At 32.6% G+C, this 14,349-nt stretch overlaps 1 protein-coding gene across 1 annotated transcript in view; it reads right to left on the reverse strand.

Annotated features, from left to right (window-relative positions):
* Positions 1-2,039: 2,039 nt before the first annotated feature.
* Positions 2,040-14,349, reverse strand: part of LOC128174345 (scavenger receptor class F member 2-like) — a 28,258-nt gene continuing 15,948 nt past the window's right edge. Inside the window, exons 3-8 of the mRNA XM_052839914.1 lie at positions 12,153-12,413; positions 10,070-10,204; positions 6,852-6,989; positions 2,577-2,714; positions 2,351-2,482; positions 2,040-2,047 (exon numbers count right to left, since the gene is read on the reverse strand). Coding sequence (XP_052695874.1) covers positions 2,040-2,047; positions 2,351-2,482; positions 2,577-2,714; positions 6,852-6,989; positions 10,070-10,204; positions 12,153-12,413 — 812 coding nt within the window. The remainder of the gene's footprint in view (positions 2,048-2,350; positions 2,483-2,576; positions 2,715-6,851; positions 6,990-10,069; positions 10,205-12,152; positions 12,414-14,349) is intronic.

Below are 14,349 nucleotides of genomic sequence, written 5' to 3' on the forward strand. Positions count from 1 at the left end.
TTGAAGATTATATATTTCGCTATGATTTGTAAGATGTCATATATCATGACTTCAATACGTATTTAAGAACGTTGAGTGGATACTATTGCAATGATAGGAGACATTTGAGTATACTTTCAGCACACTTTGAATACAAATTTATTAATTGAGAATACACAAACAAAATTTAGCTGCATAAAGGAGACGCCAAGGAATAAGGAACAATATTCACATATTTCTGCCGGTGTTGTTTTATGATAGATGTATGTAATAATCGACACCGACTGACTCACAGTTATGCTAATAATTGGGAATATTTAGTGTTATATTTATTTTACAGTTATCTTCCTTTCAACTATACAACGATGTTTATTAATATTCTGGGAACATAAGCATAAACAAGGATACATATATTATGGTATTTTCCTTTTATTCAGGGAACTGTGATTTATTGGGTTTGTTTATATGCCTCTGTATCAACACAGTACATGTACGAACAAAAAGTGTTGTCAATATTTTGGATTTTTGTTCGGTGTATTTAGTCTTCCTTGGCTTCAATTTGTAAATTGTTTGCATCAGGCTGCTCCATTTACGCAGCCTCTTTGCAAAATAGCAAATACCTGTAAGACATAGAATACACGAGTTTAAATACTAACAAATACAGTCATATATACCTAAAAAGCATACATGTATCAAATTTAGCGATTAATACGTATCTCATGTAATATTATTTGCTCAGATAGATTCTACCTTTGTGTCAATATATAAAACAAATACTTGTGATTGTTGATCGCATACAAATTATCTCAAATACATGTCTGTCCACCTGTGATGCTCATTTCTCAAAGCACCGTTCACATACATATCATTCATTCAACACCTGGAATGCATGTTTGCAAATTTTAAAATTGTAGTCAAGTTTAAAAAAAATATTTAGAGTGTGTAAGCTTGATACATAGCTAATAATCGATTCTAATATGTATCAATAATATACATATATTAGTAAAAAAGTGTTAAGAAAAGTAAAAACGATCAATCTACTGTGGTATTAAGTGAGTACTTTTCATACTTTAATCTCTAAATATAAATTGTTTAATGAACTAGTTACATTTAGAATAAAAGAATATAAGAACAAACTCTCTAAAACATAGGAAAAGGTAATCGATATATTTAATTATATCAGTCGATTTCAAAACAATGTACAAAACATAATACATTCATATTGTTATAATTTATGCAACACATATTCTCAGTGCTTTACAATGCTTATATAAATGGTTTATACACGCACCATTTTTTTTCTTCAAATAAACATATGTTTTTGTCTCCTGCCGGAATATACAAAGACTAATATAATTTTAAAATAAAAGTATACTTACCGTACTTTCTGCTCCAAAATACCGTTAAGTTGTTGTCAAAAATGGTCTTGCGCTAAGTATTTTCTATTTGCAGTCATTTTGTTATACGAAAGATACAATATCAGATTGCAAATGTATTTTAAAATATTTCATAACTTAGTTAAACTAGATACGCTTACCAGCGATTGATAATAAAACCGGATTCAAATATTTGAATGTAAAATTCGTCACATGCAAAAAAAGTTTTAAAAAATTGACCTACCCTTTAAAAGCATATTCTATTGTAAGTTGATGTTCAAATTTAGACGAAAGCGTCACAATCCTAAGTCGATATCAGAACTTATGTCTCGACTTTGACTTTGCAGAAGCAGAATGATATCTGTATGTCCGTCCGTTCGTCCTTCAAACCATCCATCATTCAATTCATCTCGTTCTCTCTCTCTCTCTCTCTCTCTCTCTCTTTCTTTCTCGACTTTTGCAACCCTCCACAGATTGTTACATGTATATCCCTGTTCCAAAGGAAAGGTGGGTATATTATTTCATCATTGTGTGTGTCTGTCCGTCCGTCTGTCTGTACGTTACAAAAATTTATGTGGCATTTTTCTCAGCAACTATACATTGTAGGTGCTTGAAAGTTAAACGCACTCTTTGTTAAGGCATGTTGTGTGTATGTACTGGATTTATTTCTGTACTAATCAGACGTCAACTTCCTGTATAATGAAGACTTTATTTTTAGCCTTAATATTCAAGCAATCTATCGTTAAGGATTTTTCAGCAACTGTTCATCACAGATGCTAGAAATTTTGAATCACTTTTTGTTTAAGCATGCCATGTGTTTGGATCTTTATTGGTACCAATCGGACGTCAACTTCCAGTTGAATGATGTCCTTATTTATTTTTAACCTTAATTTTCAAAACAAATCTGTTAAAAAGCTGCAACGCTGTACTATAGGAGACTTGCTCTCGCTGCCACTTTAAACGATTTGCATAAAAAATAATTTTATGAACACTACCTTTATGACAGAAGTAACCTTCCCAGCCAGGCTTACATTCGGAGTCACATAAACCAGTGACATGATTACATCCGGCGCATGTGTCAAGGCATCTCTCAGAACAATCGTACCCAAAAAATCCATGTGAGCAAGCTTGTTTAATGAGAGAATGTTGATACATTTATCGTATTTAATTATTAATGCACGCATGTTTTCGTAAACAAGTGGCTGGTTATATAGTACTCACGTGTTTTACACAAACTCCCCCAATATCCAGCATCACATCCAGTTAAGCAAGTTCCATATACATGGTTACATGTCTTTACGTCACGACAATTCCCACACGTTTCATTGCATGCAACACCATAAAAGCCTTCAGAACACACTGAAAAAAACATATTATATATACATGTACGACTTTTTTATCGATACCTGTCTCATTGTTTTCAATTTTTCATAAGTAACCTATGTGGCTTCTATGTATAAAGATAAAAAAGATTGATTGAGAATGAGCTATTTTAGTAAATTTGAAAGTGAAAGAAATAAATGAAAAGTTATATAGGATATGCTATTATATAAGACATATTATAAAGCAAGAAAAACTAGATGCTGTATTTAGACCGGAATACTTGCACCGAGTGTTTGCCCTTTAACGACACTTTTTTGTACCAGTTTTAGTCAAAAAGATAGGAATATGCAATTTTTGATACGTTTTAAAAATTATAACTTTCATAAAGGATGAGATCCCATCGCATAATGTACATGAGCGGCCCTTTATGTTTACTTTCGGGGTTTACTTTGGGTTTACTCTGGGTCTGCTTTTTGAAAATGTGTGTCCTCTCGGGGTTGAATTTGAGTCCACTCGGGGTTTATTTAAGGTTTACTCGGGGTTTGCTTTTTGGGGTCCATTGTACGCAATGAAGTGTGAAGCAGACCCGTCTTTTATCTTACACTAATTAGTGTATCAGCCCTGATACACGTATTTTGGAGTAGGTGAGACAGCAACCGGAAGCTAGAGCTGTATCGCCCTAAGGGCTATTATTTCTCTGTCTTAGCCCGTCGTCAAGAGGGTGTATAGCCCTAAAACTTAAAATCGTAATTTCCCCATAATGTCGGAATATTCTTCTTTAATCCAACAAAAATCAAAAATAATCATTTTATTGGCACCAAACAGTGGTATGTATCTAAGTAAGGGTTGGGTAACCTACGCAACGGTTGTGTATTTAGAGTAATATCATGCTTTATTTAAAATCAATCAACGTTGAAATTATGGAAGATACAGAGAAAGATGAAACACAAGACTGCATCTTAGATTACCAAAGTTCAGAAGGTAAACATGAAGCGATTAAAGGAATGGACGCGTATAGACGTTCTTAAACAATCGCTTATAGTATGGAGTTTCATGAATTGAACCTGACAGGAAACTTACAAAATTCAAGTGAAGAAAAATGACTCATAACGAAGCTAATCAAGATGGACGTTTCCCTTTTGATCTTTTTGAATTATAGACGATAGTGCTTCATCTTAGAGTGTAATACATTAAATGACAACGATATGTCAACAAAGGCCGACAATTTCTCTGTGCAATACACATATAAAAGGAAACAAATCGAATGAGTTTTAAAAATCCGAGGAAAAAAAATAAATATGCTAAATGAATGGGTTCTTTTTGATAAAAGATGTTTTTATTTGGAATTTGAATTGGATTTTTAATAAAATATCATTGGTATTAAATATATGATATTAACAAAATCACACAGTTGTTTTGATTTCGTCCCTTGTAACATCCCTCGGATGGTACTGGTACCAACCGCTTGGGCTGATACTAGGGACCAAATCCAAACATCAGTGTGATATTCTATATCTATCTTACCATCTAACTGCCTGTGATCCCTGCCCCTCGTATATTCCTAATAAATGTCTAGCATAATCTTTCAGAGGTATACTTCTGTCTGTGTCTACACTGATACCTTTACTATTTAAATTCAGTGTCCACTTTGGGCGTACCCTAGGTTTTACTCCGGGTCCAATTTAGTAAAGCCGGATTTAACCCAGAGTAAATCCAAAAAGTAAACCTAGGGTTTAGTTTGGGTTTACTCTCTGTTAAGTTAGGTCTGGTCGGTAATGTAGTGGCTATATAATTCTTGCAAAACAAATTAATGTAGTATGGGGCATCTGTCAATATTAATGTAAGGTAAATCAAATCAACATTTAAAATACTTTCACAGATGTAGAATTTTCAAATTTTACAAAATTTTATCAACAAATTACCTTTTAAAATTTTCTGAAAAGGTAAACAATATAAAACTCCCAGTGGGATTCGAACTCAAGACTTATAGATTCGTAGTGCAACATCTAACGCACTGCGCTACGCTGCTAGGTAAAACTTATGGGAAAGGAACTAATAATCAAATTAAACTTGATTGTATTGTTTATTTTGATAAAAAGTACGTCACAATATGAAGGTTTCCCATACCACCTTAAATTATGCGCTCCTTCATCATAGGTTGCCAGCTTTAGATTTGCTTTTGTGTGCCAACATCATCGCGTGCGCAGATTTAGAGAAGGGCGGGAGTGATTGGTCGATAGCCCCCCCCCCCCCTTGTTCTCACTGAAAACATTATTTATATAGTAAAATAACCAAAGAGAAACCTAGGATTCTAATCCCCCCCCCCAAAAAAAATGTTTTTACTCTGAACCCCCCTTCCCCAACTCCTCAGATATAAATAAACATTAGAATATTTTGATAACAACGAAAGCCTGTACATTTTGTTGCAACAAAGAAGACTATAAACAGTGCACAATTAATGTTATAGTTGCGCAACGTTTCTGACTGCAGGGCCGGCAGTACAAAAGATATAATTTCTTATTTATGGTGGTTTAAGAAACATGTCGATATTTATGATGATAAAAATGCGTTATAGTCAACTTATTTCACCGTTTAGAATGTTAAAATATTACAATCTTTGGCCAAAAAAAAAATGTTTGGAAACCTAAGATCAAAATTCAGAAAAGCCTAAGCAGGATTCGAACTCTTTACTTACAGACAGGTAGTTAACGCTGTAACCAACTGCGAAACGCTGTTAGGTAACATATTTTGGGTGAAAATATTGTATTTATACTTTATTGTTTATTTCAATAGGAAGTACGTCACAAGATGCAGAGGTCCCATGCCACCTTAAAGCTGAATTTTTGGCTATACTAGGTTCATTACCTAAAAATATAGTACAAGGGGTTTTAGGTTTTTTCCGAAACAGATGAGCTCCACTTTTGTAACGACTAATTTGATTGGGTGATATTTATAAATATTTGCTCAGTAAAACGAGCGTTGAAGTTTAAACTGACTCACGGATGATGGAGAGAGGAACGACGCGTGGATTTCCGACGATGGGAAAAACACCAACGAAGACGAATCTACTATTATAAAAATGTAAGAATATTTGAATATTTCTAAAATATCTTCAAACCATCCAAATTCCCACTCTAAACCTTAAATGTTTTTGTTTCTTGAAATAAGACTATGTCAAAACAAATCTTGTGGCATAAGTAAGTCATGGCCTCTAGGGGTCACCCTGACCCCATCCCCCACCCCCATCCATCACCAAAATCAGAAATCACCAAATATCTTGAAAAGAATGCTTGTGATTCCCACACCTTAAACATGTATATGTTTTTCTTCTTGTGCATCTTAATGTATTAATTTAATCACAAAAGATAAAAGAATGACTAGGAATTGGGTTTTCTTGGTTAGGAACATCGTTTTGCAGATACTATTGGTCCTTAGAATCAAATTTATATTTTCTAAAACCCTTTTCTACATCAATAGGTGAGCCCCTATCATATCCCAATAGATGATGTGGCTATCAATGATATAAATCATAAGAGGAATTCTGGGATCTAGATTTATTTAGGAGTGTTAAACGTCAATTTTCTGGTATTATTTGATTTACCGGATGAAATTAACATTTCTAAAACCGTAATGCACATACATTTATATATAGGACAGCTTCTCTCAAATCCAAAAATAATTCTGATGTGGCTTATATTAATTAAATGATGAAAGTAATTCTGGGAACATTTTTTTTATTAAGGAGTGATACATGTTAACGTTCCTTCTCGACTACTAATTGACTCCCTGTAGCAAACTAAAATATGTCAATCTTATTGCATAGCTATAGGTTAGCCCCTGGCATATCCCAAGATATGATGGGGCTATTTATTAAATCATAAGAGGAGTTCTGGGAACTAGGTTTTTAAGGAGTGCTGTACGTCAATTATTTTCTACATGTATTATTTCACTCCCTGGATGAAAGTTAAATTTTCTAAATCTCTACAGGACGTCCCCTTTTATTTTTTAAGAGATGACTTGGCTACAGTACTTCAATTTTGTCAGGGAAACTAGCATATAAAAAAGCATGTAGTTCAAAACACACCCATGTTCATTCAGTCACTTAATTGTGTGAATCAAACCAGTATATATTGTGCAACCATTTCAGCCTGTACCTTATCATTGTATACTTACGAGATTTACACAAATCCCCTTTATAACCAGCAACACAACCCGTTAAGCACGTGCCATTGGTTATTGAACATTGATTTACATCTAGACAGTGTCCACATGATTCTTTACATCCAATACCAAAGGATCCTTTGTCACATTCTAAAACGATTAATGATACATAATGAATAGCACGTTATTTTTGGCATACTGATGTTTTTTTTAACTTATCTAAATCTAAATAATCTTAATTTATAATTTCATACAGGTTGTGCATAGATCTGAACATATGCAAGTACATACAGGTATAAATTAAAAGCAATACTTATATTTTCCTTGAGTAAAAGTGTAACTTAAATTTAACTAATTGGAATTTTCCAGGGCAAAATGATCTATGGACCCCTCAACTCCCATCTAAACTTCTAAACCGCAAATAATATCGGTATACATTTAAGAGACGACGTGTTCTTGTTTTCATGATTAAAACCCCTATCATAATCATTATCAACGCAAACTTGTCATGTAAGTTTGTAAAATACGGTAGCGTATACACCTTCAAAGCTAAACAGGAACACTTAATTATAATATTAATTATAAACAAAACTACAATTCATAAGCATGTCGTCGAGTGGTATAGTTTATTGAAATCAATCCAGAAAGTTGTTTAAACAAGAATTACCCAGTGTTTAAGATTAATAATATGTAGTGATGGTCATATGAGTACTATATACCTTAGATTGTCATGTCAGAGAGTCTTGTGTTTGCATTTTAAGCTTCATTTTGAAGTAAAACCCCTAATCTGAGACTCCTCCCACTGTTACCCCTCTTTTATTATTTGAGACAACATACACCATCGCTTGATAATAATTTGACTACATTTTTTTTATATTCTTTGTACCGAGTCCTTAGATTTTCACCAATTCATGAAGGTAAGTTTTCTATTCATTGATCTTCTGCAAAGGCAATTGTAGCAAACACACTGTCGCTTGGCGACATAACGCAGCGTAGAATTTACACAACCTGTATTCGTTTTCATTAAAACGCTTCATTTTTGGCGACCGATTTCTCTTTTGTAATAGAGATAAGTATAATAATGTTGTACAGAATTGGTATAAATGTACAAGACAGAAATTAGAATTTACATGGATAGGTAGAGGATAATTCAACACAAAATTAATCCTAACATTAAGAATCAAAAAGAATAAATATGACATTTGATAAGTTTGGATATAAAAACAATACAGTGGCATACATATGAAATTGTAATATAGAAAAAAAGGAAAGTAGAATGATAATAAATGCAAGATACATAGATTTATGGCGTCAATTGATTTTCATAAAAATTAAACAAATATGGTCTTCCTCTGAAATATTTGCAGAAGAGAGCCAATATTTCAAATGTCATCTGTGGTATGTGTAATTGAGGCTGCAGAGCCATAACCTTAATTTCCAATTGATGAGACAGCTACAAAACACAGGGACACCGCTTTGTAATATTAAGAAAGAAAAAGGCAATATATTAGGTTTTGTTTCTTACAACAAAGTGCAAACACACCACTTCCATGAACAAATTAACAAGGCTCATAACGGTTCGAAACTACGGAATAATGGTGCACGGAAAACTGCCTTTATCATATCGCAGAAATGTTTTTTTCTTCTAAAAGCAGATCTCTTTCTCAGATAAATATACACTAGCGTTCTAACATTATGAGAAAAACCATCCAAAGGACTCTGGGATAGTATATAGTTTTTTATACACTGTAAAACATTGCTTTTTTGAGGGTTTTTTTAAACTCGGTTAGTGTAATTGGACATTTTGAGTTCTGAAAGTTCAAACAAATACATTTTTAACATGTATGCCGCTATAATTCGTGTATGATACGTGTATGATACATCTTGTATGGTAGTGACTTTTGCATATCTTATAATAACTTCATAAAATACATCCCATACACTGAACAGGAAAGCTTATTATCATATATGTATACAAATTCTGCCATTGAATAAACATATCGGTATTAAACTTATTAATTGATACAGCAAAAGTCGTTCTCCGCTATAGCCGTATTTTGTTACATGCTAATACCAACTTTGCAAAACATTTTAAGCGGATTTATTCTAAAACAACCAGCTGACAATACCGCAAACTGTCTTAAGTTTTATAATCGATATCACCACAAGTTGCAAAAAAACCTTTTTAATACATAATATTTATATTATAAGAGAACTTGAATTTAATTATTTATGTGTAATAACATTTTTCAGCTGTAAAACAAAGAATTAAATTTGTATTTATTCCTTACGCTGCTTTATACTACAAAATGCAGCAAACACACATCTGGCAAGTAAAACTTGGAAACAATAGAAACAAAAATTAAGATTTTAACTCCAGAACAGTTTTTTTTTTATTTTGACAGTCCAATGACAAAAAATCATGGTAATGAAGAATGCCGAGGTACTGTAAACATGTATCAAATTACATGCAATTTACCAATGGAAAGTATGAACACTACTGAAAACTCACAATCTAATAATTTTAAATATATATCAGTTGGTTTATTTTTCCTTGTACATGTAAGACTCTGAGCACTCCTTTAACTACATACATTTATCATATCATTCATTAAATTTTTAATTTCATGTATCTTTAATGATATTTTCAGTGTACAATACTGCTTCAATAATGAAAAAAAAAATGAGTCAAAATTTCATTAACACGGCTTTACATTTATTTAGTTACAGTAGTAAATTCGTTATAGCGGTGTGCGTAATAAACTGCAATTTTCTTTGGGTTTATATTATGACTTTACTGTGATAAAAATAAGAATTCGCTATAGCCTTTCACTTTTTTTTTTAGCCTTTTTGTTGTATTCTACTATTGCTTAGAAACAAAGTTACCTAAATACACACTAACAGTTCTTTTTTAACATTCTTGAAACTTTTTAAAGTCAACACAGGAACTAATCAGCAAGGCAAACCGTTTCATTTGGAATCGAATGTTTCTAAAATAAAGGACTTCAATGTTTTTGATTTTATTTTAACTTGTATTATACATAATTAAAAAATCCAATGCACGTTTATACATACTTCAGGAAAAAAACCTGGTTAAGGATGAAAACTAATGTCCCCAAGTTTGATAAGCTATACCAATGCTTTTTAATTGTAGCTAATATGTAATGGAGCTAGATACATGCATGTATATGTATAATAAATAATGTTTGTCTATTGAAATCATTTCTTACCTGATTCACAGTGATGACCTTGGTACCCAGGTTTACATCCCTGGCAGGTACCCGTCTCTATGTGACAGTACTGACAGTTGACATCAGGACAAGGAATGGAACAGGTAGATCCGTAAAACCCTGTTTCCGGACATCCTGTACATTAAAGTTATTTATTACACAATTTGTGTTATAATCATTTTTAATATATTCTTAATAAATTAAGATGCAAGAGGCGTTCATTAACGTGACTGTGTATATTGGTATGTATGAATGTTCATAAAGACAAATTCCAATCCAACCAGAAACATATTGCAATATTGATACATTTATGACAAAACAGTTATATCCTTAACACCCTGTTGTTTGAAAACCTTTAAAGAAATGCTATATGATTTAAAACATATTTCTTGCAATGACCTTCAATTTTAATTGTGTACCATGCGTTTTATTTATATGAACAGGGAGAATTGAAGTTCATATTCAAATGTGAAAGGAAATTTTAGATGCATTTTAGGTGAATGTGTGACGTTCGAGAAAACAAGAGGGGGTCAATGGGTTTTAGTGTGATTGATTGTGATTGTTAAATTTACCCTGTAAAATATTTATTTATTAAATAATGTTTCCATTTATTGAAAATAATTAATGGATGAATAAAACTGTGCGTATTTATAAGTAGTATTTATAAGAAAACGCATGTGCATGATCAAGAGCATAATAAAAGTTCGAAAGTTCAACACTATGTATTTCATTAGATTAAAGCAATTGGAGATAATAAAAAATAAAATAAACGGTACGGTAAATATATGTATATATAAGACAACGGTTTGGATAGCTTTTTAACAATTAGCATTCATATGTAACTATACGTTTACATACTGATATATAAAGATAGAAAAAATAAGTTCTCACTGCATGTAATTTACATATTGTTTACTTATCTAGGTAAATGTATTCAAATAACAAAAAAAAATAATGTTCGGCCACTATTTACATTCCTTTTATATGTTATCCAAGAACAATATAATTAAACACGAGTCAAAAGTATACCACAGCAATGTTTTCATTTTTTTTCTGGCTAGCAAGTAGTGTTGCAAAATTAGAAACCGAAACAACCTGTTGATACAACTGTGATAAACCAGTACTAAACTTCATCATCATCAAATCTAAAAAGGGAGTACATGAAATCATGGAAGTTATGACACAGTGTACAAATGGAATGTCCATTCGTAAAAAATGATGATGCATTAATGGTAAAAAAAAATCAATGCATATCCAGTAAATGACTATTGTAACACTTTGACCTAACATCTTTGCTAGCCAAGGATTTTCGATCCCCTCCTTTGGCGAACTCATTAGGTTTATGGGGATCGAAGTGGACCAAAAAGCCCTTGGGTAGCAAAGATGCTGACCTTAAGGTCTTACATTTTAAAATATGGTAGATGTACTCTCATCTACCATGCATTTAACTTTGCCATTCAATTTTGTGCTGTTATATAATTATGCAATACAACAGAAGGTGTTTAGAGATATAATACACTAATAAAATCATCCAAACTACCACCTACGAACATATGAAGAGTTAACAACACCAAATAACAGATTTTAAAGGTATATACGATCTGTTCATTTATACTATCTCACAACTTTAACCCTGCTTTAACATACATGTACATGTAACATTCATGACCCTTACAGAAGGAGGATTTGCAATTCATTTACGTTGATGCTAAATGAAAAATGTTTCGAATGCAACAGTCCTGTCACTAAGTCATTTTTATATTGATAACATAGCAAAAGGTGTCTCTACAAGCCTAGCTTAAATAATTCACGTCGATATTAAAATTACTAGGCATAACATCATACCATTGTTTTCTTGAGGGGGAAAGGGCATTCCAAGGAAAAATAGACACTTTAACTGATTGAACAAGATTTGATAGTTTTATCGAAAGTGACAACACGTTGTTTACTGATTAAATCCACAGGGTATACACACTAGTTTATTGTTTTGTGTTTTGACAATAAAGGCAACAATGTGACCATATAAGAAAAATATTTAAAATATTTTTCAAAGGTTAATAAAATTATTTAAAAAAACACTAACCATACACCTCTACTTCACAGAGGTTAATCCTTACACGACTATAATAACCGTCAGGGTAGATAGCTCCTAGTAGTCTCTCGTTGTAGTATATGACATATTGTCCATGGACAGAACAGTTTGTTGTGAAGACAGAAGGTATTGTGTTTCTTGTGAAGTTGTCGTCCTTGAAACACAACGTTCCCTGTAATCTATCCGTGGTATTGGAGACATACACAGAGAATCCAAGTAAATACTTTGCTAGGATCGCCCGATACCTGTAATCTGTACAAAACGTTATCGATCCAGTGAAAAACAAGTTTATATGATTCTTTTTTACAATATCAACTAAAACATTGCTTAATATCAACTGCACTATAGGCGCAACATATTACACATTATCCATGCACCTATCGATTAAAATAGTTATATAGTTTAACGCACACTAAAGTGACTTACATGGAATATATAAGCAAGTTTCATATGTTTGCCGTTTAAAATAAAAACACCACCATCATTTATTATAATATAAGATAAAATGGTGGGGGCTAAACTCTGAGAATAATGTAAGAAAAAAAAATAGTTCCGTTTTATTAAACCATTTAAGAAATGAACTCAATGTCTACCCAAGTTATTCTCGTATAACCTGGGTTGGAGCAATTTACGCTTTGCGTAAATTGCTCCAACCCAGGTTATACGAGTATAACTTGGGTAGATATTGAGTTCATTCCTTATAATTTAATTTTCTGTAATTTGCTGTACAAATTGAGTCCGTTTTACTTTTAAAAATGATATTAATTTGTTCAAAATTCAAACGTAACGTCAAGCGGATTAGTACGTTTTTGACGTTGGTGCATTGTGACGTGTCTTGTGACATACAAATTTAACTTAATTTTTCTATCCAATCAAATGCCGCGTTACAACCAGAATTAAATTATTTCTATATAAAAACAGAATTATGATACCGTATTTTGAACATTTTAATTGGTATTTTACTAACAACATGAGTCGTATACCATTGTGAATTAAAAGTACTGGACACAGATTGAATACCAGGAGTAATATAAAATAGTCCGCAGCAATTGTATATGATTGTCGTTAGAACGAATTGTCAGGGGAAAAAATACATAATTAAAACTTCCTTGTTTAAAACTATATACATGCGCAGATCTAGAGGGGGGGTCGGGGGGGTCCCGACCCCCCCCCCCCCCCCTGGAAAATGAAAATTTATTAAATTTACATAGTAAAATTATCGCGAAAATATGCCTCGGACCCCCCCTGGCAAACACAATTATCCTTCGGACCCCCCCCCCCCCCCCCTGGAAAAATTTTCTGGATCCGCGCATGATATATTACATTTTAATGTCATAGCGATACGATCGTGCTAACAAACTGGAATTAATTCAGTGTCATATATTGCATGAGAGAGTACGTGGCGAAAATAGCGGTTAGAGTGCTCTTTAAAAGCCAAACAGGTTTATTTCAAACAGTAAAGAACAGGCAAAAAACAGATGAAAAGGCACCTAACGCCTTCTTGTGTAACAACATATCACTTGACACCCAATAAATATCTTAAGGTACACAAGTGAAGATAATATTATTGATCACTGTAGTGGGTAGATAACATGAAACATTTTTTAAGTTAATACTTTTAATATCTGACACTGGAAAAACTTTATATGATTTAGAGGCGCTATACATACGAAGGTTTCTTTATCGTGCTAGCACCTACTTTACATGTAACACAATATCTTATATTGAAAATCGTTGGTTTGTTTAAATAAACACCAGGATATTTGTGCCACAGAGTTCATTTTCAAGAACAACATATTATAACTAATTGACTTCGGAAAAAAAAATTATTTACAGAAGGTAACACTCAAATCTGACCATTCACGTGTCACTCTAAAACACGCCAAGACGTACAACGTGATTGTAAGAATAATCTCTTTAACGTGCGAGTACCCATTATTGCCGAGTACCCATTATTGCCGATCGAATAAAAACAAATAAAAATCCGCCAATTTGTTGTTGTTTCTTAATTATGACGTAAGATACGTAAATTACGTCATTTTACGTAGACGTTAGGTGTTTGGAAAACAGAAAAGAATCAACTATCCAAAGAAACTCACCGGTAGAAAGGTATGTATATGAAATCACGTCCATTTGTAAACGTGCGATAGCACATCCCTCTGAAAGTTTGACAAAATATCCACTTTGA

Source organism: Crassostrea angulata, chromosome 2, assembly GCF_025612915.1.
Source record: "Crassostrea angulata isolate pt1a10 chromosome 2, ASM2561291v2, whole genome shotgun sequence".
NCBI lineage: Eukaryota > Metazoa > Mollusca > Bivalvia > Ostreida > Ostreidae > Magallana > Magallana angulata.